At 43.3% G+C, this 26,867-nt stretch overlaps 1 protein-coding gene across 4 annotated transcripts in view; it reads right to left on the reverse strand.

The window, feature by feature from the left end:
- Positions 1-26,867, reverse strand: part of daam2 (dishevelled associated activator of morphogenesis 2) — a 95,243-nt gene that overhangs the window by 46,104 nt on the left and 22,272 nt on the right. For all 4 annotated transcript variants that reach the window (XM_035674293.1, XM_035674292.1, XM_035674295.1 and 1 more), the window contains exons 2-3: positions 15,302-15,587; positions 4,750-4,839 (exon numbers count right to left, since the gene is read on the reverse strand). In XM_035674293.1, the coding sequence (XP_035530186.1) occupies positions 4,750-4,839; positions 15,302-15,469 (258 nt within the window). In that variant the 5' untranslated portion in view covers positions 15,470-15,587. The remainder of the gene's footprint in view (positions 1-4,749; positions 4,840-15,301; positions 15,588-26,867) is intronic.

Genomic DNA, 26,867 nt, shown 5'->3' on the forward strand with positions numbered 1-26,867 from the left:
AAATAATACCATGCTACACGCTGCTGTGCTGATTCCAGGTCCCTGTTGACCCTGTTGCACACCCGTATTAGTGTGTTCTGCACAACAAAGATCAGACAGCAGCATATTTTCACTTTCATGCTGTCCAAGGCATTGGCAGCCTGTTCTGGGTCCCAGACTGGGCCAGAACCTATACACTGGCTGTCAATGACATGCTAACGTGTTTCCATGAGGTCTCCAGTTTCTCTGGCAATTGGAGTGCTCGTCAGTCCCATGTTTCCCATGTGCTCAGAGAGGCCCGGGGGGACCCTGGCTGCAATGTGGGGGCTCTTATGAGCCATCCACAACAATGACAGCACCTACAAGCAGCACAGCACTAAATGAAATACCATATTATACCACTTCATGAACGATGGAGGGATCTGCAAAATACATTTTAAAAAGTAAAAAGGGCTAGTTACTAGACACTGCATGTGGTTAGAAATAAAAAAAGAGTTGAATTTGGTGTTTGATTTGCCCAGAAACAAAAGGCCCAGCGGCACCGAAATATGCCTACTCCAAATTCTTTACATTGTAACCCCTGTATAGTCTAGTAAAGCAAGTAGCACATGGGCTATCCTGTAATTACAATGCACTTCAATACAGCAATACATTGTAACGCATTAGCTGTCATTTAAGTATATATATATATATATGCATATCAATATTTTTTCCATACTTTCTGCTCCAGCTGTCACCACAATATGTTTCCGTTTGCGCAACAAGGGAGATTGTCTGACATTCCAAAGAGCCAATCTCTCCGCGGGGAATATTTATCTATGGAAGCCGGGATATAAAGTCTCACCTAGAGAGGCAGGAAATGGACAGGATATTGAATTCTGGAAGATTATGTAACGCTTGTTACAGGTAGCTAACATTACACACGTTTCAGCACATGGTCATGCTCAGATCTTTGCCTGGGGTCACATTAGTTCAAGTGATGGGGATAAAGAACACATGGCTAATCATTTCTTATTAAAGCTGCTGTCACGTTAGGGTAATGTGTGGGTGCATATGCTAGCGCCAGCCAGTGCATGTTAAGCATGTTGATGGCATTCTATTCACAGCTGATATAATATATCTGATATGAAGATACATAGTTGGATGATCTTGGACAGCAAAAGTGATATTATACAGAAAATCCCCTTCTTTAGTGAAATTCAGGACAGAAGATAATGGATCAGCGCTAGTTTTCTCAGTGTTTTGACACTGATAAAAGGCCCATATTGTGTGCTGAAAACACTGTGTGTATGTCAGAGCAGCGCTACTAATGGGAGTCAGGAGACCCTGTTTGGCTCCCAGCACTGAGCGATTATGAGGAGCTATTAGATGTTACATCGTGTTCTCTACCTGGGGGCTGCTGGACGCGAGTCATGCTTGCAAAGTGTACACACACACCACATACACACACGCAAGCACCCTCACTCACAGGCAGGAATGCAGTACACTCATACAGAGATTTATTTGTGCCGTCTCTGTTTCACTTGTGCACTAAATGTGTATACAAGCCGTCCGTTCATTCTCACGCTTGCCGAGAATGAAGTCCAGTCTTTCTCTCACACACACGTAGATAAGACACACAACACCCTTGGCTCTGACTGGGTGGCTGAGATCAGAGGTGCAGATATGGTTGGCTTATGTAAAGCCTGAAGGCCTTGACAAGATATTCGAGTTAGTTATGGTACACTAAGACCATATTTACGCTAATTCTCTTACATCACTGCTGACTGGTATTAGATAAACACTGGAAGAGGAACAGTGTCTGATAAACAAAGACTGCTATTTTTGAGTTAGCAATTAAAGAACCAATGTGTAGGTTTTAGTGGCATATAGAGGTTTTAGTTCCTGATTGTAACCCCCTCGTCTCACCTTCCCCATGGAAGCATGCAGGAAAAAATACAGTGGCAGCGAAATGTGCAATAAATGTGCTGTATCTAGAGCAAGTATTTGGTTTGTCTGCTCTGGGCTATAGTAGAAACATGGCAGTTCAACATGGCGGTGAGTTCAGGTGACTAACCAAAACATAGTTGTGCATATTATATTTAATTTCTGCAAAACTCTGTAAATAGGACCCTCTAAATCTTGCACACTGGACCTTCAAAGCAGAGCTTTAGTTTTTGTTAATTTTAGTCATTTAGGCTTATGAGCATTCAACTCATATGTTCTGTAGGTATAGAACGTCAATATTAGAGTTGCATTAATCAATATTTTTACAATTTATTTGGGTCAAATTCTGTGTAATGTGAAAAGGACTCATGTAGTGACAACTGACTACACAGAATTCTCAACTAACTCAGCAGTTAGTCTCTTTTGGCTCATTGTTATGACAGAGCAGGAACATTTAATATAAGATTCTGTCTCACTGCTCATCAACCCTGTTTCCAGCAGCAGCCAACCAGGCTCTGATAAAACCATTGTACCCTACCTGCACAGAAACAAAAAGTTACTCAGTGGCTGTGTAAGTGGCCAATTGTTAGCTAACTCATTAGCCATAACATCTTTTTCTAAGAATACTGGGTCGTGTGTCTGTCACCTCGTTTTCTTCTCAAGTTATTCAGCCCCATAATAGCAAAAAATGGAATTATGGAGCTTTAACACTTTCTCAGCTTATTCGAAGATGCAGGGAAGAAGCCTTTTTTGGTGTGACCAACTGAACACGTCTTTGCAGTTCTAGTATAAACTCTGCATGAAATGTCAACTGTTTTCTGTGGTTTTATTAGCCTGAGAAGTAGGAGAATTTTCTCAACCCACAAAAAAACATTTAGTCCCTCAGTTTATGTGAAAACATAAAAATCATTACATTTGGAATATGTGGTTTTTACTGGACAGCAGAGAATTAGAACTGGCAACGCTCGAGTGGTTTGGGGTAAATGTGTCGGCCAGTTTGTTTTGCAGGTGAACAAAGTTAGTTTGTCCCTTTGTCGTGCCCTCAGCGGCTCCTTCCAAGTGTTATCTAACCACAACAACTGGAGCCGTCGCTTGGCCGGAGGAAACAAGGGAACCAGTGTTTGTCGCTGACAGGAACGGCTGAGGGAAATTCTGCTGTCCTCTGCTCTCCATTCAAATCACTGTCATGCTGTAATTCTCAGAAACACAGGGCACCACTGTGTGGTGCATGTATGTGAGTGTGTTATGTCTGAATAACCTGAAAGTGTGCATTTTCTTACGTATATAGTTGTTCATGTCTGCGTGGGTGTGTGCACGTGGGGACAGGATTCATGCCTTCCTGCCTGCATATTCACACACAGACATGCAGGTTATTATCCAATATTGCACGCCAGTTGTTTTTTTTCCTCATTCTCCATTACGCCGCCTCCATCCATGAATGAGGGGTTTGTTTGGTTTTTCCTCCAGCTTTCCGCTGTGCACTGTTACCCCGGTTTTGCTCTCCGTTTCCTGGCCTGGACACACGGCTGTTTTTTTTCACCTTAGCCTCACAGAGGAAATAATTTCTGACTGAGAGCGATGGGGGAGGAACGACAAACTAATATATCCTACCTCTGAACCCGGCTTAGGCACTCACTGCAAACCATTTTGGTTCCAATACGCCCTGGCTGTTGCCAAAAGTTTGTTTCCACTACCTTCTGCTACAGTACAAAGACTTCTCATAAACGTCTGTGGTTGCTTCAGCGAGATATCCAATAACTGATACTGGAGTATTACTGCACTTGCACCTTTTATGTGGGTTCACATGTGCAAATGCACATTCTGCCAATAATACAATCCTCCTTAATACTATGCAATGTATTCAAAGAGCATAACACACTGCAAGTCCTATGGTTATCATAATGCATTAGAAGAAAGGTTATATCCTCCTCTTGTATTATTTTTACCAGTATTGCATTACATTGTAAACTGGAGTGGTGCTCCAGCTTCCATCCTCGCCTTGACATCCCTCTAAATACGCCACAGTTCCACTGCTCTTCTTTTTCCTAGTAACTCAATACTGGCATGAATACAAGTACAAACTTTTACACATGCAGGTGCACACACACGCGTGAGAACACACACAAAGCGGTGTGCGTTTACTCCTTTTTAAATAGGCTGTCGGAGCCTATCATATCAGCTAAGCTGAGCCTGCATGCCTTGGAAAGAGAAAGGAGGGGTCCGATCCTCGTCCTTGCTTCCAGCACTAAACCTTCAGCCAAAAAACAAATTAGCAAAGAGACACAGGGGAGGGTTTATGACTATTTATTCAATTTGCTATTGAGTGAGAGAGGGGGGCCGAATTCCCCTTTTTTTCTCTAAGCACAATGTCATTTCCTGGTGGATATTTGAGACTCGCCGAAGAGTACGAGAGATGTTTTGGCGAGGGGAAAGGGGTGAAAGAGAGGGCTAACCAGAATGTTCTAGTGCTTCCATGGTATGTTGACAATTCTTAGGCAGCACAAGGAAATTGCTTGCTCCAACGTGGGGAGGGAGATTTGGAGATTGAGGGTCTTTAAACCTGGGTCTGAGGGTGCTCTGTGTGTGCACGTACAATACTGCATGTACTAGTGCCTGTGAAACACATTGTGCAATATGTAGCTGGCGTTATATGTGCATAAGTTTACGTCAGTGCAGGAATGAGAAGCCGGGAAGTCTGAATGGGTTCTGGTAAATAGCTGCCCTTCAATAACATTCATTGCTGACAGTTCAGCTCTAAACTGTGGGTTCAGGCAGCCAGTCAGCTGAGGGCCAGCCAGACACTGAAGCTGTCGTAGAGTACAGTACAGGCAGAGACCAACTCACCTTCTTCTTGCTGCAGTAGATCTGCCATTTCTTCTCGTCGGGCAGAGCGAACATGGCCTCCCTGTTCTTATCCGTCAGGTCCAGTTCATCCTGCAACAAGAGGAGAGGCTGATTTATCCACACATTGGGTTCTTTGCACAAAACATTCAACTGAATTTGATTTAAGATAAAGATAATCATGACAAGGAAACATAACAGCAAAGCAGTGTTTAGGGTAAGGAGAAACATGACTATAATCACCCCATCCCTCAGGACACAATCCCTGTTGTTTTGTTATCCCTATATTGTTACAGGGATAGTAGAGGAAAATATTTTAGCAGTCAGCCAGAGATTATACTTTGATATTTGATTGTCCAACCTTCTCCCCGTCTGACTGAGAACTGGTCTCCGCAGACTACAGAGGAGTGTTTTAATATTCACCCTGCTGCTTTGCTCAATTCTTCAGCTTGGTACAAGGAGCCTCCTGCACCTTTTGAAATGCATATGAGACCAGGAAATGAGTCCCTGTGTGCCAGGGAGGAAAAGTAAAGTCTTGGAAAAGAGAGATAGATCAGGATGGAAGGGAGAGGAGACAGAAAGCTAGCTATTTCCAGAACCACGTAGCCCCCTTTCTCTTTCTTCTTTCTTATTTTTCTAAGAGAGGATGAGATGCTGTAGCGCAAGGGCTTTGTGCTCAAGCTCAAACTAATCTCATAATAATGGTTTTTGCTACCATGACGTCAGCCAGAAGTGCCGGGGCCTCCTGGGCCCCCCAGAGTGAAGATGGCTACCGGTGCCAGAGGTGGGGCCCCTTAAAGCCGGCCAGTAGATTCACAGGGTTTGTTTTCATCCATTCAGCTGGACGGGGAGGGCCGAGGTGGCCTGCATTCCAAGCTTCCGACACTATGAGGAATGACATCATCTCTCACCCAGTCCTTTCATAGGATAACCAGCAGCAGCATTATTGTGGCTTTGGCAAAAAAAGGAAAAATGTTAAGGGTGTGAACTTCAAGGGGGTCTAATACAGATAGAAACCACAAAGAAGCTTTAGAATTTTTTGGTCAAAGTGTTTTTCATCCCAGCAGCATGAATTCGGTGATTAATTGTGACTCACACACAGAGCTGATCATCCAGGGTCTACATTACCAGCGACAATAACTGCACGTTTCTCGTGACCCTGTGCGCTCTTGAGTGTTAAGAAGAAAACTAGCCATCTTGTGGTAGCTAAACCTCTGAGTCTCTGTCATTCAATCTTTACAGATCTCAGCTTCGGGTTGGACCACAATCCTCTCTCCACATCCCCCGGCTTAGAAACCGAGGCCCAGAAGCCAGCCAGTCTCTGGCCTGTCGCCTGGTCGCCGGGTCAAAGCCCTGCTGTCCAAGCTGCTGTTGTTCTGTTTGGAGGAGCCGATGCTGGGAGCCGGCGGAGAAATCAGTGAGAATGAGACCCCTGGATTTGAACCAGATGGGAGCTGAGCCCAGCAGCTGATCTCTATGCTCCATCTTGGTCTCTCTATCTCCCCCCCTTAGTACTCCCCAGGCCTCTCAATTTAAGGTCTTATATGGAGGGCAGTTATATGAGAGCAGGATATACGTCAGCAATGAAAATCAGGGTTTAGGTGTCTGAGACACATTGGTTCAATGGTTTAGCAGCTAAGCTACCCCAGGTAGGTTTTTTTCAAGAATTACATTTATAAATATTATATATTACATAACAGGAAAGGAGCAAGGTGGGCTAAGGGCTATGTGTATTTTTTGTCTGGTAAGAAGAAGAAAAGAAAAAGAAGAAGAAGAAGAAGAAGTCTCTATTTGAATGAGAGCAATGAGATGAAGTCAAGGACAAAGACATTGGGAGGAATGTTAATGTCATGCCAGCCAGAGGACTCTTCACTTCCCAGTTATGCAATATCCCACCGTTTTCTTCCACCTCCAAACCCCAATGCCATCAAATACCACATCCGCATCCCATTGCGTCTTGTCATGACCATAGCAACATCCAAAAAACACCCACTCATCCCATTCGCTCAATCTTCCAAAACAAAACTGAACCACTTTCCACTTTTGCTGTGTAAAACCTTGTGCCCCCACCCTCCTTCGCCAGCATGCTCCAGTGGGGAATTCACATAAACCAAAGCTAATATTGTTACACCTGCTGCTGGAGAAGGGGAAAAATACATACCTAAGGCCTCTGAACCTCTTCTTTTAATATTTCATCCAGATCGAATAATGTTACAAATTAAAAAAAGGTGTGAGATTGCCTGTCATGTCTGCTGCAGACTGACTGACCTGCTCAGTCATTCAATTTCCTGTTTCAAGACTGTACGGAGAGAATACAGAAGATACAGCAGAGAGAGAGAGAGAGAGAGAGAGAGAGAGAGAGAGCTTAGAGAGCAAATTAAAACTCCTTCCAACTTTTCTAAAACAAATTTGCACACAACACATTTGGAATGAATTTGATTTCATGTCATCATTCAGTGATTAAATGCCAAGTCAAATATAATTTTGCATGTGAGGCTCAAACAGTTATTACAGCATTTGCACTTTAAACTGTATCCACCATCAATTTTACTCAATGGAATAGTTCAACATTCTAGGAAGTACACTTTGTTTACTGTCTTTGTGAGTATGAGATGAGAAAATCAATATCAATCTTAAGTTACAGTGAGCAACATCCTGGTTTGTCCAGCACGGTCACCGTTTTAGGCTGGGTGTACCAAGTCCCAACAAATATCTGTAAAACACTAAATTGTCCCAGTTGTCACCAACAATTATAATACTGTAATTGTTTTCAGGGCTTACATAGACGTGTCCCACCCCTAACCCAATATAAAAAGATAAACAATGAACCACTGATTTGTCCAATCAATCAGTGCGTCATTGTCAGGGCTGCAGCTAGCCTCTGAGTCATAGGCCAGTGTCATAGGCTGTAATCTGACAGAATATGTCAGTAATGGTTAGCTGTCGTGCTGAAGAGAAGAGAGAGCTGCCCCTACGCAAATGAGATACAATGACAAAATTATAGCAAGTAAATCAAGTGCACTTCCCAAAATGGTGAACGATTCCTCTTAATGCAACATTTCAGTACAAATCACGCATAGATCTTTGAAACAAAAGTGAGCACAACACAAATGCATGGTGTACTGTAACAACCCCAGGGATTATGATCATGAAGATATTTTAGCACATTTGCCACCAATCATGGCCTATATAAATGAATTTGTGTGACATAACAAGAGTCAGATGCTACAACATGTCTGTGGGAGATTTAAAATATTTATCTACACCATATGGAAAGAGTGTAAAGGAAGGGAGAGGGATGAGTTGCAATGAAACATGGGAGTAAAGTCAGAACAGTGTGGGAAAACCTAGATACCCGCTACTGCTGTTTAGACTATATGTCCAGTCCAGGTTAAGTGCATTGAGACAGAGCTGGACCAGAGGGTTGGAGGTAAGGGGTACAATTGCGTTGCGATAAAGACGGAAGCAAGGCAAACTAACAGACATTTGGGGGAAACAAAATATACAGGAAGAATGAGGGGTCAGTGAGTGAGTAGGTGTGAGTGAGTGGGACAGTGGGAGTGGGAGTGGGTGTGTCTCTGTGACAACTGATTGAGAATGTGTGAGGCTCCATCTAAATGGGAAATGTGTGTGGGCTAAGAATGACATCCTTTCACATACATGTGCGCCTATGAAGTGGCATTTCCAGAGTGGATATGAATGTCTTTACCTCATGTGAAGTCTTACTGTACTGGCTGTCATAGCACTGACACACACACACACACACACTCACACACATACAGACATACACTGTATATATATCCTGCTGCAGTCTCTGGGCGAGACAGGAAGGCAGAGGAAAGACAGGCAAGATGGCAGGAAGTCATATGAGGCCTCCAGGGGACCTACAGGAAGCTGTAGTTGCCATTATTGACCCAAACGAGATTCAGAGAGTTTGTGTGTCTGTGTGTGTTGTGGGTGTGTGTTACACCCAGGCCTAGCTAGTCCTGGAGTTCTTCGCACAAGGCAAAGTCTGGCTCTGAATCATTTACCACAACCAGGAAAAGGTCAAAGATCAACCTCTTATTCCTAAGATAGGGTGAGAATGGATTTTAGCGCTTTGCGTCCCTTGACAAATTATCACATCACATCAACACACTGGGCTCACACCACTTTGCAACATTCAGAGGAGTCATAGTATCCTGTCTTTGATGAGTCACTCAGTAGCGTACTGCCTCTCCTCTTGTCCAAACAAGGCTTGACCACTTCCATGATAAGGTTGGCTCAGGACAGCAAGAGCTGGCTTTACAACAGAGGTAGGAAGAGAGCATTAGAAATAGGAAGTCAGTTAGACCAATGCAAGGAAAGGAGGGAGGATCACAGAAAGGAAAGATGGTGCATCCCGGGGCGTACACTGCGGATGAAACTCACTCCCAGTGGCTCAGAGGGCGGAGAACATTTCCATTCTCTTGTTATGCAACGCATTTTTGATTTGCGTCCGGCTCGAAAGTCACACTGGAGGGAACTTTAGGAGAGGATTTATGTCCAGATTGCCTGGAAACACAAGTTGAGGTTTCAAATGAGAAAGGCTAATTTTACCATCGCTGCTTTGAGAACAGAATTTACATGCTGCTAAAAACAGTGATTGGGAGTCATATGGAGAGGACGCTCCTGACACTGGACAGCTGAACCACTTCCAGAGTGCTTGGATTAAAACTGTCCCAAATTACGAGACAGAGAAAGAAAGAATGAGGCTCCCACATAGAGACAGACGGACAAAGCAAATAGAAAAAGAGGGCAGAGAGAAAGGCAGAGAGAACACACACTAATCTGATGTCTGCCAGTACTGTACTTGCCAGATGTTGGCCTAGTAGACCTGATTCAGTTGCGCCAATTTGGCCAGATATACTGTACATTATATCCTCTCTCGTCTCAACACACAACTCATTGCAGATGGGTGAAAGACAGTTAGAGAACCAGTTTTACTTATTGCACCCTATGCAAAAGGAGCAATGCCATACAAATGAATCATCCTTCTTTACAACTACAATCTAAAGAGAGCCTCTGGATCCTATTCCAAAGCAGATTCTCTACCCAAAGTACCTACAAGTCTATTGTATTTTGTATTCTGTGTTTATTTTTCTCTTTTTCAAACATTTTAGTCTGCAGTGTTTCAGTGGCACTGTGTAGTTGGGTTCAGGCCCTTGCAAATGTGTCGACACATTGCAACCACATGCCGACCTTTCCACAGTAAACGCAATGTGCTCATTGCCATCAGCTGAAAACTTGTAAACGGCAGTCTAGCTGTCCCCAAACAACCTCACACTTTGGTTTCTTTTTGAAGAAGCAGAAATTGCATTTCGGCTCGCCAAATGGCCACCAGTGAGCGATGTTCCCAAGTACATGATTGAGCTGGGCCCATTCTCAATTACCTAAATATGAGAGCAATTTCACATTTGATGATAAAGTCTTATTAGCAGGGAATTGCCTTGATAAACAAAAATAAAGCTGTCATTGTTCTTGAAGGACTGCCAAATTTCACATATGGCCTATATATCAACTATGCGTGCAAGCTTTGAAATGCTGGTGGAAAGAAACTGTTTAAAATGCACCCAGACCCAAAAACCTGAACTGCGGCACATTTGCTATCAGGAAATTCTGAGGCCAGCTGCAAATACGTAGTTTAATTGATGCGATCCATTAGCCCCTCTGATGTGGTCTTTGTTCATTGTGTCCAAATCAGTGGCGATTGCTTCCAGGTTCATTTGCATGGGTTTGTCAAGGTCATTATTGCCACAGGAGTCTTTCGAATGGGTTTATGGCAGACTTGGAGGAGTTTTGGCAGAGGAGTGAAAGTGTTTACACAAGGGAACCAAGGATGAATCCCACACATGCTTTTTCTGCAATATTAGGTTTGCAAGCTACACCTCAAGGACAATAAGTCATCTCTTTCGCTACATTACTTATTCTATACTCTATACTATACATTTTTCATGAAGAGAAGTTAGTAGAGGTTGCTTTAAGGTTATCCATTTGAAAAAGTGTAACTCTGAGATACCAGAACTTGCTGGTGTGTCTTTGGGTGGTGAAAATGGCTGAAATATATGCGATGAGAGGTACCCAGTTCATCACCATAGTTATATGTCTGTTTACTCTATTCCACTTCTATCATCCAAGCCAGGTGATCTTTCATAAAAGCACAAGGGACAGACATATCATACCACGTATTCCATTCAATATTCCAAGCAACAACCATGGTAAAATAGACAAGTTACAGCTAAGGATTTTCCGGCCAGTCATTTTTCATGCAATAGTTTTGAGACGAGTCAGCTAAAGTCTTTTCTTCCACTAACAGTGTAAGCTGAGTGTGCACTGTGCAGTCTCTAGACACAGTGGAAGACCCCATTACGGACGTCAAGACACGTGGAGGTGGTTTACTCCTCCGTTTGGCCCAGATCTGTCGCTCCCACTCTGGAGGCTCCATTGAGTCTCATTCTCCTCCTCAGGGACGGCTTTCATAACAATAATCCCCATCTCCCGTTGCCATGGAAACATACTATGTTATGTTTTTCTCTATTTTTCTTTATTTCTTCCTCTGGAGCACAGCCTCCCTACATCGGCTCTCTGTGTCAGCGTTACAAGCATTGTGTCCAGACTGAGTGACTGCTTGAGGTCTGGTTGTACAGATTTTTGGACGACTGGTCAAATGTTTCAGCATGTCAGCTGCAGGATCAGTTAAACAGATGTGGGGGACCGATGGCTTGGCCAGATGACCATCGCTAGGTAGAAGCAGTTTGTGCATTGGTCATCCAATCAAAGCATACATGAATCAAACTGTCACGCGTTGAGTGATCATAACTTTCCTTTTCAAACATTCTAGCATGAGGTTTTATAGTCCAACTGAAAGCACATTTAGTCACCCCTTTTTGTAGTAAAAACTAAGTCAACGTGTGTTTTAAATGTATTGTTCATAGTTTTTTGGTTTTTTGGTTTTCTAGGGGGGCGTGTTGATATATGTGTATGATTGACACAAGCTGGCAGACTGCCAGTGTTGGCGTTACAGCCAAGTACATGGGGCACAGATGTAGCAGTAGGGCTCGTCCATTATAATCAAGTGAAGCTACTCACTGACCACGGAAGCCAAGTGCACCCACACAGGCGTCATGCTGCTCTTTTCTATTTTTTAATGGTCCTCTTTTTCCCATAAATGCGTCTACGCAGCCAACAGGTAAAAACTACTTCAAGCTGTTTAAAAATGAAATAAATACCCCAGAGGCAATGCGTCCCAGCAGTGCAACCGTGTGGGTGTTTAACATTTCACATTAAAATAAATCAGTAAAATCAATGTATATTCATGATCCTGTAGTTAAAATTATCCAGTTATCCATAACTCAATATGCACACTGTGAAGTTGGCACTGTACCACACGCGACAAAGAGGCAGTGTAGCAGGTAAGAAAACCCACTCCACCCTGCCTACGTGATGTGTTGCATCCATGCCCCATGTATTTTGCCTGTACACTGTAGGGAAAGGGAGACAAAGAATACAATCTTGTGCTTTAGCTTACACATGATCGGCAAAGAAAGTATACGGACACTAGCAGCATCTAGCCGGACCCATGTAGCATTTGCAGGTACTTTTCCATGCTGTTGTGCTGCAGCTGAGCAGCTAGCCCACAAACTGACGTTAGGAGAGCACTTTTCTCCAGTGGATATTTGTTTGGTCACTCATTCAACAAGCTTAGGTGTACGTTCACGCAAGTTAGATAAGAAGGAGGCTTTAGCAAGAAAGCTGCTCTGCTTATGAACGCTGGCTGTATGCAAATTGCTGCTTTATGCCAGATTTATTTGGCTGTATCGAAATAAGGTCTCCATCTATGCAGATGGATAGATGGAACAGTATTTTATTGAATTAATGCAAAACTAGGGGACACATCATGAAACCATAAAAAATACCAAATGTGAATTTCTCCCTTTTGGTTTCTGTTTTTCTCTCAAAGGAGAACACAGGACAAGTGATTTACAGAACAGATATATATGATGTAGCTGATATAAAATGCAATAAATTACAGTTGAACTTAACCTTTGAGTGCTACATTCAATGCTAGAATTCTGCAGTAAAGACAAGTAGAACCAGACTCTAACAGACAAAACATCTAAGCTTGTGAACGACACCATCAGATGTAGCTGTCCAACAACCATCTCAAGAATAATCTATTCACAACATGTGGAAGGGCCCAGATCCAATGAGAAAGAGCCAAATCCTCTTTCTCTCCTGGGTCGGAAAAGCTGCAAAGTCAAGAGATTTGAAAAATCGGGGATCTGTCTGCTCTGCTCCTTCTTCTTCTTCAGCGGATGCATCTGTGTCAGCTACATCGCAAGCTCAGATATTTACCCCAAAATAAGCTGTGGGTCATTCGGTCCTCGCCATCATGAGGAATGCCGTGATTTGGCTAGGTGCTCCCATTGGACAGACATGCTTTTATTTTTTATCCCAGCAATACATGTCTTGTTTGCTTTTCCAAAACTTTCCTCCATGCAAAAGCCTGATTTATGCATTTTTTTAAGCCATCATGGCATCAAGTGCATCAAATAAAAACCTATTGGTCCTTTGGAGGAAACTTTTGGTTACTACACAGCTCAAAGGGCTTTTGGTCATTCCAGTCTATGCTGAGTTTTAATTTTCTCCTAATCAACCCAATAAATATACTGTAGCTACTGAGGTTTAATGGCCTGTGCATTACCAGTGACTGTAAAAGAGCCTTGACAGCAAATTGAGGGTAAAATCAGGTCAATTAGCTGGAGAAATGGGAAAGGATCACCACTGGGAAAACAGATGCCTTGATAACAGTGAATAATTTCCTATCACAAATGGAATTTCACTTAATCCCCTGAATCGACTTTGACAGTTGGAGGAGTGATATATCCTGCAGGCGGTGAAGTTTAGCAATCCCCAAGACTAAGGCTTGACAGCGCCAGAAGCAGTCCTGTAGCCATGCTGCCGAGCACATTGTTGAGAGAGAGAGAGAGAGAGATGGAGGCAGAACAAGAAGGAAATCTGAGGTTGAGGGAGAATGACAGAAGAGCTGAGATGGAGTCCCAAACAGAGCAAGAGACAGGAACTGAGTAAACAGGGAAGGCAGAAACAGCAAAGCCCCGTTCTTCCAGCAAAGCTAGAACCAGCTTGCGTGGTGGCTGAAACCCACGGTAGACAGCTGTGCCCTTTTCCCTCTCCATACCGAGGCACATGCCAACAAAGCCTTGCCAGTCTGGCACCAGTACAGTCCAACAACCTCTGCCAACAAGTGCGATCTGTGCACGAGATAGGAACTGTTGCGTGGGTTGCGTGTAGTGGAAAGGATGAGCTTCTGAATGTGTGGAAAAGGGGGGAGGTTGGTGGTGGGGTTGGGGTGTGGCGTCATTCAACCATCAAGACGCCCTCCACAAGATCCAATCCCTTCCAATTCCTGTCCCTAATCTTGTTTGGTTGGGATACCAAACAACACGCAAAGGAAGGAAATGGAAAATAATTGGACTGCTCAGCATTAGGAAAAGAACGACATTCTATGGATTGTACCAAAGTATTGTTTTGAGCCAGTCTTCATATCTTTTACTTTCTCACTTTATGGGCATTATTTCTGTATGGAGCAGCACAAAACTGCATTACATTCAAGTTGAACAGGCTCATTAAGCTGAAGCTCAGTGGATGGAAACAGGTAGATATGCAGGTTATACAGTTAATTTTTCTACACTATCCTTGAAATGCTTTAAGGTGTGATCCCACAAAATTCATGCAAAAATTTACTTAGTAATTGTGTCAAAGTTGCAACTGCAAGCAGGCATTTAGTTTTAGTGTAGGATATAACGTATTACAAAGTAAGCTCAATAAATTTCCTAAATTCAGTAATCATGTTACAGTTACTAATCAAACAATTATGTTGTTACTTGCATTACTTAAGATCTTCAATTATCTGCCTAAAAGAAAATAGGATAAAAGGATAAAAATCAAAGGAGCCTTTTTTATGCACTTTGGCACAACATTCGCATGAGTGACTTCTTTGCTTTTTCTGTAACTGAAGACACTGAAGTGATATATCTGAAGTCGGGGTGAAGATGGAGATCCTGAAAAGTTTCCCTACAATATCAACGCTGTCTTGCGCCCATGGTGAGGCTCTTCAGTTTGGGCAGGCTTTCGCTGACTGCGGGGATAAACAGGTTGTCTGACAGACCATTTCAGACACTTCTCCTCATGAAGTATTATACATGTCTGTACTAGTGTGCTATAAAGCCACAATTTGGTGAGTATTTTTTGACCATCAACCCCAACACAAGTTAGTTAGGTAGGCCATGAAACCACTTGGGTCGGTGGCATTCAGTGAACAAAATGCTCAGTTGATCTGAAGGTTGATGAATCTAAACTTAAAATTTAGAACTTTCTTACCACATATCCACAGTGGTCTGTGTTGAAGGGCAGGCACAAGTCTAGGCCTAGCTGGTTAAATTCACTGGGGGAATGCATTTTGTTTGGATGCCATTCTAAGAAATCATTCAACTAGCTTACTTAATCTCTTACTCACCACTAGTTCGGAGAAACGTGCATGCAGCTCCTCAGCGGGCGGCATGGGGGCGCTGAACTCCAGCAGCTGCAGGGGCACGCTGTCCTTGAGGTTGATCTCCGGGGGTTCACTGCTGCCAAAGCAGCACAGAAAACCCAGGCCCGGCCGCGTCCTCTTCCTGGGGGGCATGGCGGCTGTGGTGACACAGGTGGCAGTGATGGTGCTGGACCAGGAAGGTAAAGGAAGGGGCCAGGGGTAGGGAGGGGGAGTGGAGAGGAGGATGAAGCTGCTATCTAGGGGGCATGATCTAGAAGAGAGAGAAGAAAGGGGGACAAGGTTACAAGCTGGCCTATCTTTAATTTCCCCAGTATCAATCAGAATGACATTCCATACATTATGTTTAATGTCATAATGTAATAACAGTTTGGTTAATGTCTTTTTGGAAAAAACTTATTTGTAGTGCGCAGGAAATGTATGTTTCCAGCAGCCCCAGTTTGGAATAAATACAGGAAGATGCAGCAGCAACAGCCACCACAACTAAACAATGGAACAAATGCCACCTAAAGAAATGTATTAACTCCACTATGAGAAAATCCAGACAAGACGACATTACAGTGCTCGGAATACAGACTGATTAAGAAGCATTCCCTGTAGAGTACACCACAGTAATGCCTTAGATAGGAGAGCCTAAGGCCAACATCAACAAGGAGAAAGTAGCAAGTCCAAGTCTGTTAACAACCATTCATTTCATCTATTCTCTTTCCAAATCTCTTTTATTTTTATTTATTCACTGTGTCCACATGAACATGTGCCAGGGTGGTGATGCTCTTGCTGCGTGGCTAAAGGGCACAGAGGCAGCAGGGGCCACCATCATATCCCCGTCTTGACATCCTCTGCTCTTATGCCCTGACAAAGAAACCTCTTGTCCGTGCGGTACAATGGTGCCTGTGCAGTGTGTATGTCTGCATGTCTGTTGTTTGTGCAGACTTGCACCGAGCGGTGCCCCAGCAGTGCCCTCGCTCCTTCAATGGAGCGTACACTGCGTGTATGTGTGTGTGTGTGTACGGACAGTAGTGAATGACACCCACTACAACAGGAGCAGGGGACTGAATAGGCCGAGACACCCTGGAGGATTTCCTCAATGCCACGAAAAGGATATGGGTGGTCCTTACTGTATGAATAATACACTCTTTACACCATATTATGTCCTATCAACCACATACTTACTTAGACAATATAAGCTTACACCCACAGCAGCTCACAGAGTTGCCAAAGCTCTTCTTTATGCAAGAGTTTACTGCATTTGTGAATGAATGGACCTCAAAGTCTGTTATGCAAATACCACGGACATGCAAATCCAGCAGAAATATTTGACCAAGAAATCAATTTTGGAGCCATTTGTGTGAAATACCATTAAAAAATCCATGAAGTTGCCATCAAGGACAGAACAGCAGAAGCAAGACCAACAAAAGCAGAATTAAAAAGCAAATACTTCTATTTCACTCCCAAATGTTATGTAAGTATTGAGATTGGTACATAACTAAACAAGGATTAAGTAATGGGTAGAGCTTTGCACCGGTCTGTTTAATATGGCCGTGAAAGTTTATGACTTGAATTTCCACAAGGAGCCACAATCTACTACATCTTGACTGAGCACAACTCTCCACCATCACTCTCTCACACGTTTGTTCAGCCTAGGAGTTCTCACTGCGCCATCTAAAAATAGCCTGATGGTAAATTCTTTATGAATGCGCTGGGCCCTCGACAGGAGCTTAAAGGGGAAAAAATGAAAAGAGAAAACACCACATTTCCATTTTGCCCTTTCGTCTTTTGCTCATTTGCTTTTTCCGCCTCCTTGATTCTGCCATGCCTCTCAAGGCAGAAGAGGCAGAGCAGTGCACAGCTACAAATGAACTGGAGGCTATTTTAAATGAAAAGCAACCAAAGTTTTCTTTGGCTTGTTAAACATGGAGATGCCTGTGCAACCATCCGTTGGATTATTACAAGTATGGTATCTTAAATTATTCTGTATAATCACCTTCAAATATGGGGACTGTTTCATAGTCATTGCATCAGCGGGCTGTATGTCAATTATAGCATGTGTGGCATCTTGTATATGTGGGCCTGTGTGTGAGGAACATTTGATACTGCACCAGTGTGTGTGTTATGATAGCTGAGGTGACAATCCCTGAACACCCTGTGATGGCAGGATTAACTTGCTGCAGGACTTCAGGGAAGCCTGCAGGCCCCTGTTCCTCACATTCCCTGAGCATAGTGTACAGCAGTGGTTCTAAACATGGGGTCCTTGAGAGGGACCCAGGGGGTCACCAGGAAAATGGTACAGTGAACACTGCATTACAAATGGCGTCGTCATTATATTTTGCCCGTGCACTCTCAGAAAAAGTGTCAGTTAATTCAATTCAGTTTTTTTTGTATAGCACTAAAACATAGCAGAAGTTATCTGAGGACACTTTTCAAGTACACACTATCATTGTTTACAAAGACCCAACAGTTTGCCTGGACCAGTTGAGTTAGCATCTTGTATAGCGCCTTTATAGTCTTCTGACCACTCAAAGCCACACTACATGCCACATTCACCCATTCACGCCCCCTCATACACTGATGCACATTGGGGTTCAGTATCTTGCTCAAGGACACTTCAACATGCAGCAGGAGAAGCCAGGGTTCAAACTGCCAAACATCTGATTAGTGAACATCCCTCCCTGCACAGTATCAAAGGCATTAAAACAACATTCTGACCCTTTACAAGACAGGGCCGGAAGATTAGGAAGACTACCTCAAAGGATCATCTTACAATACTCACATTTCCATATGCATATACAGTTTTGGTTGCTCTAATTGGTCTTTCTGTCCAGCAGTGAAGAGGTCCCTGTCTAACCCCGATTCTAATGTAAGAGATTGCATACAGAATCCACAGTCCTTGTTATGTTTAAAAATGCATTCTCAGCTAAAGCTAACATTAAGCTTTAGACTGTTTCAATGCACATATGAGCATGTGAGTGTTTTTTCAGTTTCAGTTTGTGCTTTAGTGGTATATCCTAGAAAGCAAGTGTGCAATTTTTTGTGATGTAATTATTCCCAAAACAAATTCCCAAAAAAGATTTAAAATGTAACTAGCCTACTACATCTCTGCAATAAAACACTCAACAAACTAACCAACCATTTAGAGGCACATAGAGGCCAACACGTGCATGGGGTATTGTGCACGACAGATTGCGGAGACGATACATTAACTGTAGCACTGGCTAAGTATCCTTTCCATCCTGACCAAAACTGCATGGAAGTACTGTATAGGCACAGATGAGGATTCATTGTGTTGAGTCAGTGGGACAAAAGGAAACAGTACAGCACTTTAAAACCGTGAGATGACAGTAAAAAAAGTGCACTTCAGGGAGGTAAATCATGGAGATTTTTTCCATACACTTACACTTGAAAAGGCTCTGACTCGAACTATTAACAGTGACAGCTTTTCATCGTTTTTATTACTATAAAGATAAAGTATGAGCCGGTGCCAAATCTTTATGGTGGTGAGTAAGTTATTGTTGCTGTGGACAGCTGGCCGAGCCTAATGGAAAAGAGGCCGCTCTACGGGGGTTTTAAAGCCATTCAGCAAAAAACACAACCTAAACCTCCTGTCCAGTGTCTGCGTGTGTGTGTGTCTGTGTGTCTGTGTGTCTTCACTCTCCCACAGAGCCCCACGTGCAGCCAGTCCTCACTCAACACCAGTTCTGCTGGCCGTCTTCCAGCCCATGCCCGGGGAAAGTAGGCCAAGGAATCCAAATACACACATACAGTATATACACACAGGAATACAGTATATACTGTGTATACAGGGGAATATAAGGAAGCACGAACGCTGAAGACCGTGCATGTGTAACTATTATTCTTCATATGTTGGAGTCACACACAAATAATCCAAATTGACCATGTCCACGGCCATATGTGCCCTGAGAGCCCTTTTTATCTCCCACCTTTTAATTACATCCCTTTCTCCCTCCCTCTTTCTCTGATTTGCTGTCATCTCCCATTATTCCTCTCTTTCAGGGTGAACGGAGTGACATTTCCCCCCCAACAACCCCCCTCTGATAGTAACATCTGTCATTTTTCCTTGCCACTTCTCGCATCTCCTCCTACCAGCTTCATTCCCCATACTCTACCCTTCTGCTCCTTCCTTCTCTGCGCTTGTGCCTTCCGTGTTTGGGACACTGGTTTTTGAACACCAAAACCTGTGCTCACCAGCCATATCTGGCAAATAATACTATAGCACACGTACCTCCTCATTAAGGTACAAACTGTTTTAACATTTTTGTTCATATATGTTAATGTAATAATCTTGTAAAAGGACCGTTGAAGAGATTAGTAAGAATATTTTCATAATTTTTAACATTGGACAGAGCCAAGCTAGCCTTTTTGCCACCACTGCAGTCTTTATGCTAGGTTAGGCTAGGCTTACCAGCTTACCAACTCTAGCTCTGTATTTAAAGGTCCATTTAGGAGGTCCTCTAAGTGGAAATGGCATATAATATATTCATATGTATGTTGTATGTAGTGTATAAATCACCTGAATAAAAGACTTGTGGTGTTTTCGTTACCTTCGAGTGAGTTTTTATCAACAGTGGCAGAGGGTCCTCTTTCATGGAGGCAGCCATGTTGAACCACTATGTTTCTACAGTAGCCCAGAATGGACAAACCAAACACTGCCATTTTTTGCAAGTTTTGCAGCCACAGTAAGTGGAAGGCTGAATTGATTCAAATGATGAATGGTTGTGATCTGCACACACTCACCTCTGGATGCCATTGAATCATACACAGTGGTCCTTTAACACACATGAGCTTCTTACTGTATCTCACTCACAGAAAAAAGCACATAGGCAACTTTCCCTAAATATAAATATATTTCTTTAAATAGTATTTGCTCTAATTTTTCTGTGCGTGCCACTTCTGCTGTGCTCTCCATTTTCATACTTGCTCTATTCTCTCCGTCATTCCCTCCCTGGTCTTTTTTTTTTTTTTCGGTCAGTAAGTTGTCACACATCCGAGGCTCGTGACATGGAAAACTGCACACACATACACACCCAGACACACACACAGACTTCCTCGCTTCTCCCAGCTCATCACTGGGAAATAGTTGTATGTATGGTTGCGTTATAAGTCACAGGAAAAGGAAGCTATCACTGAAAGAGTGAGAGCCTGTGGTTCTCTATAGGCTAGTGCTAATTAAAAGCATCTGTTTGTGTCAAAAAGGGAGATGCAGGAAGAGGTTTACAGGGATTTGTCACTGCAAACTGCTTGTCATGACAGACAAAAATTTCACATACACATGCATGCTGCATACACACACCTGCCAGTAAAACCCTAACCCTAATTCCCTTAAATGCTACTGCAACAAACACGCTGCATCGTGTGTGCTCATGTTCACACGTTTCAATATTCAGACACACCCACTCAAGATTCAGATGTAAGCACATACACACACACAGTATTTGCATACTCACACACACACACCAAGACCCCTGAAGCAGAGAGAGGAGCCTGCTGGCTGCTCTGTGTTTGAAGAGTCTGGAGAGCAGCCGAGCAGAAAGAGAGAGACAGAGAGATGAAGAAGGTGAGGGAGGGAGGCAGGGATATAGGGAGATACTGCTGCCACTTCTCATTCAGCCCACTATCTCATCGCCTCATCCCCAGCGCCGGGAAGTAGGTCAGTGGAGGAGGAAGAGGAGGAGGAGGAGGGGGCGGCAGTGAGGAGAGACAGGCTGCTGCTGCGGCTTCTGCTGGTGTAGGATTGTGTGCGTGTGCACAGGCTAGAGACAGAAGAAGAGGTGTATATCTATGCAGAGATCAGTCTCTCAAACATCTGTGCCTGCGTAATGTCAATTCTCTCCCCAACATCTGTCACACAACACAATGCTTTTAGTACCAAATACAAAATCGGATACAAATCAGGCTCCTGTTTTTTTCCATCCCTCCTGAATAGGCACACTTGGACCAAATAAAAAAAGCTGCATCGTTCCCCCATTGTCTCTACTTTCCTTTTTTACTCTGCCCATTCCCCTTCTTCTTTCTCCTCAAACTCAAGCTACTGCACTGTGCTCCTGCATTAAAATGCATCTCCTTCTCCTCCTTCATCGTCCTTCATTCTCCTGCCTTTTCTTCCCTCCTCTACACATCTACCCATTACTTTGACTCTAAGGAAGTGCCCTTGCCATCTTCTTTGTAATACATAGATGGATGAATGGAGTCTAATATCCCAGCCAGAGAGGCAAAGAAAAAAAGGCAAGAGTAATGTAGAAGCAGCAATAAAACTGGTTGACACAAATAACAAGTAGAATAGGCAAAAGCACAAAAGAAAGAACAACATTATTATTTTAAAGAGGCACTGAATAAAAGATCAGAGGCAAGCCTGCAGCACACATTTTTTTTGCGCAAGCATTGTTTCTGGGTCCCACAAATGAGGACCATTCCTCCGGGGTGCTGGGCCGCGGAGGAGGGTACAGTCGGGCTTATGTAAGCACCCAGCATCAGAGATGGGGGAGCAGTGCCACGCTGGCACAGGCAGAAACAAGATGCCAAATGCAGTGCAGATTAAGGGATTGGCATTGTTCTGGCAAACTGTTGGAATGCAGTTGGCAAGAATACACATCTGACTGAGCCAACACCAGTTTTGGAAGATTTGGCGACACCTACAGTTACTGTGGAACAACAAGTGCATTTTAATTACATAGTTCCCTGAGTTCCATTCAAAATGGAACATGTATCAACTACTCTCGGGCAGCAATGCAGTTTCTCTGTCAGTAAGAGGAGTGACTTGTGAATCTGTTTACAGTGTGCACCCTAAAACAAACTGAGCTTAAAGGATTCATCAATTCATGTTGTTTCCCTTGTAAATACACAATTGGGATGTAACAACGAAAACTGTTACATAAAGGTAATTTCAGAATGTTAATCCAATGAATGGCTATTGTTGAAGAAATTCCAGCCAAAAAGTGGGATCAAAAATGGGGACTGGTACAAATGAAATTATAAGGATTATCACAGGACCAGCATCTTGTGGTGAAGTTGCAGAGAGCAACAATCTGAATCAGCTAAGCCATCCGAGTGTGTAGGAGAAACTATGGTGGCCATGAAACTCAACACAAAATGCCCTATCTAGAGCCAGTGTTTGGTTTGCCCGTTCTGGGCTACTGTAGTAAAGGTAAAAGTAAGTAAGTTAAACATGGCGGCCTCAATACAAGAGGACACTGCCTCATTCTAAATTAACAAAATGTGACTTATCTTCAGGTGATAATACTGTAATGAAAACATACCTATGACCCGTAGATCGTGAATGTTACACACTCGCTATTTAATGGAATAATCCAACCTTTTATCATCCAACCATTTCTAATTGAGATTTTGTAGATTCACACCTTTTCCTGAAATTGGTGTAGGCCCTCGCAGCAGATGACAAGTAAAATCCCAACATGGAGGCATACCAATGTGAGCACACACCAGTGCTGTATTGTCCCCATATTTGTGGGTAGTCATGGTTGTGTACCACTATGTAAAACTGCATGTGTCCTTTGACATGGAATTGAACCACTCAAACTCATTAATTTGACATGAAGTAGCTATTCAACCCAGCCATTAGACACATTGGAGCCATGCCACCCTTTGGAGGCTGTTGCCCCAGACATGCCCTCCCCAACATGCCCTACCCTCCCTCTCTACTGTCTGCCTCTCTGTCCAATGACTAATGGAACTACCCCTCAATTCTTTCACCCCCCCCTCCCCCCTCTCCAAGCCACTGGCTCCAAGCCACTGGCTCCAAGCCAAATCACCTGGGACACTAAAAACTAAATCTCCCATGGACCCTATTGGATCTGTGGCCCACCCACAGTCGCTGCTTCAGGCCTTGGGGAAGCCAGGTCCACATCATACATCAGTTAGGGTCAGAGGCCACACTGTAGCACTAATCAGTTACAATAGTGAAACACAGAGGCAAGCTTCCCCCAATACACACATTTTAGCTTGTTCAGTCTCACACCAATTACAGAGATTTTATTCATGCATCACTTCCTCAATTACATGGGGTTTAGGACCATGGGTGGCCAGTTTACAAGATTTATGTAAAGAAGTGTATGGGATCAATCTATAAACAGCTTGCATGAGATCCCTTCACGATCAAATTAATGTTCATACCAAATGCACTGTACATTAGAAACACATATTGTGACTTGCATTCCTGAGGTGTGACATCGCCCATCCATCCAAGCGCAGGTCTCTGTTGTTAGCAGTGAGGTACAGTCTCAACTGACAAATGACCAGAGCTGACAGTGGAGAAAGTGCCATTATTTCACGGTACATTCGCATGCAATGCATTCCTCTGCCCGTTCTGAAAGCGCACAGAAGGCCTGCGCTTTCATAAGAGTCTGTACACTGAGTGTGGACCTGGACAATGGGCCAGAGGATTTGGTTCGGACAATTCTGCTGGGGCCTGACAGGAAGGCTAACGCAGGCAGGGATAGTTCTTTCGGCCAGTGCAATGTTGCTCCCCTAGGAGTCCATGTTCATCTGATCTTAAAAGGGACAGTTATTTTTAGCTATGACAGCATCGTCCCTCTCCAAAACATTCTCAGCCATTCCACTGGAATGACAAACAAATGGGTAGGAAGAGAATGATTTTACCAATGATATATCCAAAGTAAATGATTGCTACTATGTGAGTAATAAAGATAAGCAGTTTCTGAAACCAAATTCATTGGCATTCTGCTTAGGCTCTATCCACAGACACATCCACAAGTGTTTAAGGCGGTTGCTGATAAGGGATGTCTGTGCTCATATGCCTACGTGCATCTTCCAGGAAAAGAACCCAGAATCATAAGATCAGAAACCCACCCTTCCCTTTAACCCACCACCCAATTCTTATTACCCATTCCTTCAAACCTCCCTCATTCCTTTGCTTGCGTTGCCCCTCAATCACTTCCTTTCTGCCCTGCAATCAGATAGGGGAAACTGCGAGGATGAGACAGCTGAAAATCTACTCAGCTGTTGGACTGGGAGCCGTTCCTTCAGACACTGTCGCCAGGACGTAGTCTGGGGCAAAACTGTCTGAGTCAGTGGCAAAACATGCACCAAGAAAACTCATAGTGAAATGATACTTCTGAAACGACATGACAATGGACTTCAAACACATAAGAAGCGCCTTACGTTTCTAGTCACCGTATACAGTGACAAGCTTCAACAATAGCAATAGAACAATGTTAAGGAGGTTGAGTCAGTTTCATGGGGCTGTCATAGAGTATAGAGCCAGCATAACATAAGGAAGGAAATTAAGTCCACCCTGGAAATTGACCACCAGCACAATTATTATTAATTACTTTAATAGCTTGTGGTTAATACTGTTGCTTAAATATTTCCAGACTGTCTCCAAGGCAAATGCAATCACAATTGGACAGAGAGGCAGTTTTCATTTTCTTTTGTTTACAAACAGCTCTTGTCAGACAGCCAATGCAGGGACAGCGTAATTACATGTAGTCGCCCCAGGTTTGCACAGGGGTTGCCAATCTTACATATGAAGCACATAGATTGTCCCTTCAGGAAAAATGGCAATGCTTGGTGAGTGCTTTACATCACTGTGGACTCATATTAGTAGTTCTAGACAAGTTGTTCAAACTGTCAATGATGTCTATATTTTGTCATTCTTACCATTCATCCATTTTTTTATAAATTACAGAAAAAAGGCTGAACTCCACCACCTATATATATATGGCAGTCTTTCAATATCACCTCATAAACTTTTAAACTCTTTCACAACCAATATTTGAGAATTCTCAGACGTCTTATTGGCTTCTAGCCAAACAAACATATAAGCACTGTTAGTTTTAACAGGGCCATGAGGCACAGTAACCCACCTCACCCATAAAGAGGAAATGCCTCAACAAACCACTGGAAAAATAGGAGGGGGGATATGTTTCCAATCCTCCAGGGATGTCATTAATACCCATTTAATTTAGCTTGATTAATTAAAAAAAGACATTTCCTGATGTGAGGAACATTCATAAAGGCGCAGACCACATGAAGTACCAGGGGGTTGTTACAACTGTGCTTTTAGATCGAGCTTTTTGCTTTGATCAAAACAAATGTAGCAGCCCCCCCAGTACCCAACCATGCCCCATTGCAGTTTGAAGCAAATTATTATAAACATGTTAAACCCCTTCATAGAAGCCACGAACCACAGACACAAGTTGCATGAGCAAAAGTTGAAATAAGAACCCGTGCAGAAGGAGATGACTTCTGGGAAGTTAACAACAAATCAGCCAGAGTTTGCATACACACGCTTTGGAGGCCCTTTTTGTGAGCCACCTTGCTAATGCTTGATTCAAAAGTGCATTTTTGTTCCACCTCACTTAAAAACATTTCTCTCAAGGCTTTAGCTTGCATTGTGGTAACTGTACTCAGAAGGTCATCCACATGTTACACAAGTCCACCAGTTGCTGCATGGGACTCTAACAATACAGATGTTAATGTTGGCTCAGGAAGGAGGTTGTATCGAGGGGGGAGACTAACATCAGATCACAGGCCCAATGTTGACCCACTTCTCTGCTGGCCAACGGGCACATCTCTGCTCATCAAATAGGCCGGATCACTGGGATAACTATGCTATTAATACTGGGAATGAGAATAAAGTCAGCCACGCCACATTCCACAGGCCCAACATTCCCACATATTAACAGGGCTCGGAATGAAATCTAATACTTGCCATCCCTTTCCCTCGAACCCCAAAGCGCTACCCTGCAGTGTCAAATAATTTTCTTATTTCATATGGGAGGAACGCCAGAGTCACGAGCTTCTAGTCTAACTAAAGACGTGTTATTATATATTTAGAAAAAAAATGATACGAATACAACCTCAGAGCTGGTTACCATGGCTCTCAAGAGGGAAGAGATGCAGGACTGGAGACACTGTGTTTTGCAAACACCCCACTGTCTTTTTGAAGGAGTGAGCCGTTTCCATCAGTACAGTGCACTTATACAAATTGCACAGACGCTTGAAAAGATCCAGCTTTCTTGGGTGGTGAAAGGGATCACTTTTGAACGTTAAATCACTGTGGGACTTATCATCCATTTCGATACCATTCCTTATGCTGACGACAACAGTACTCAATAGACAGTGTGTTTATCAGCTTGTTTGTTTGGCTTATCATTTGCGCCAAATATGTCTATCACTGTCAGTGAGTGGACTGGGGCACTCTATATTGCACATTGTTAAGCTATTAATTTTGCCTGGGTGAGAGGTCAGCAGCTGCAGCATAGAGTACAGAGGGCTTCCGGGTAATGTCTGGAATGCTCTTCTGGGACAGTTATAGAAACGTTGATAGGGACAGCCCTGTGACCAGTGACCAGCATTTTTCCAAATAGCCTGCAGTAATACTGCACTGAATTGAGGCACTGTAAAGAGGAGATATGCTTACACATCATAAGCCCCAGAAAGTGTGTCACTGGCACAAACACAATAGTGCCATTTGACACACACTCAGTGTGGGGACTTCCAGTGAAGAAGAAAGATGAACAATTCAATTCAATTCAAT

This window comes from Morone saxatilis, unplaced genomic scaffold (assembly GCF_004916995.1).
Source record: "Morone saxatilis isolate NCDOM2014 unplaced genomic scaffold, NCSU_SB_2.0 Contig3, whole genome shotgun sequence".
Lineage (NCBI taxonomy): Eukaryota > Metazoa > Chordata > Actinopteri > Moronidae > Morone > Morone saxatilis.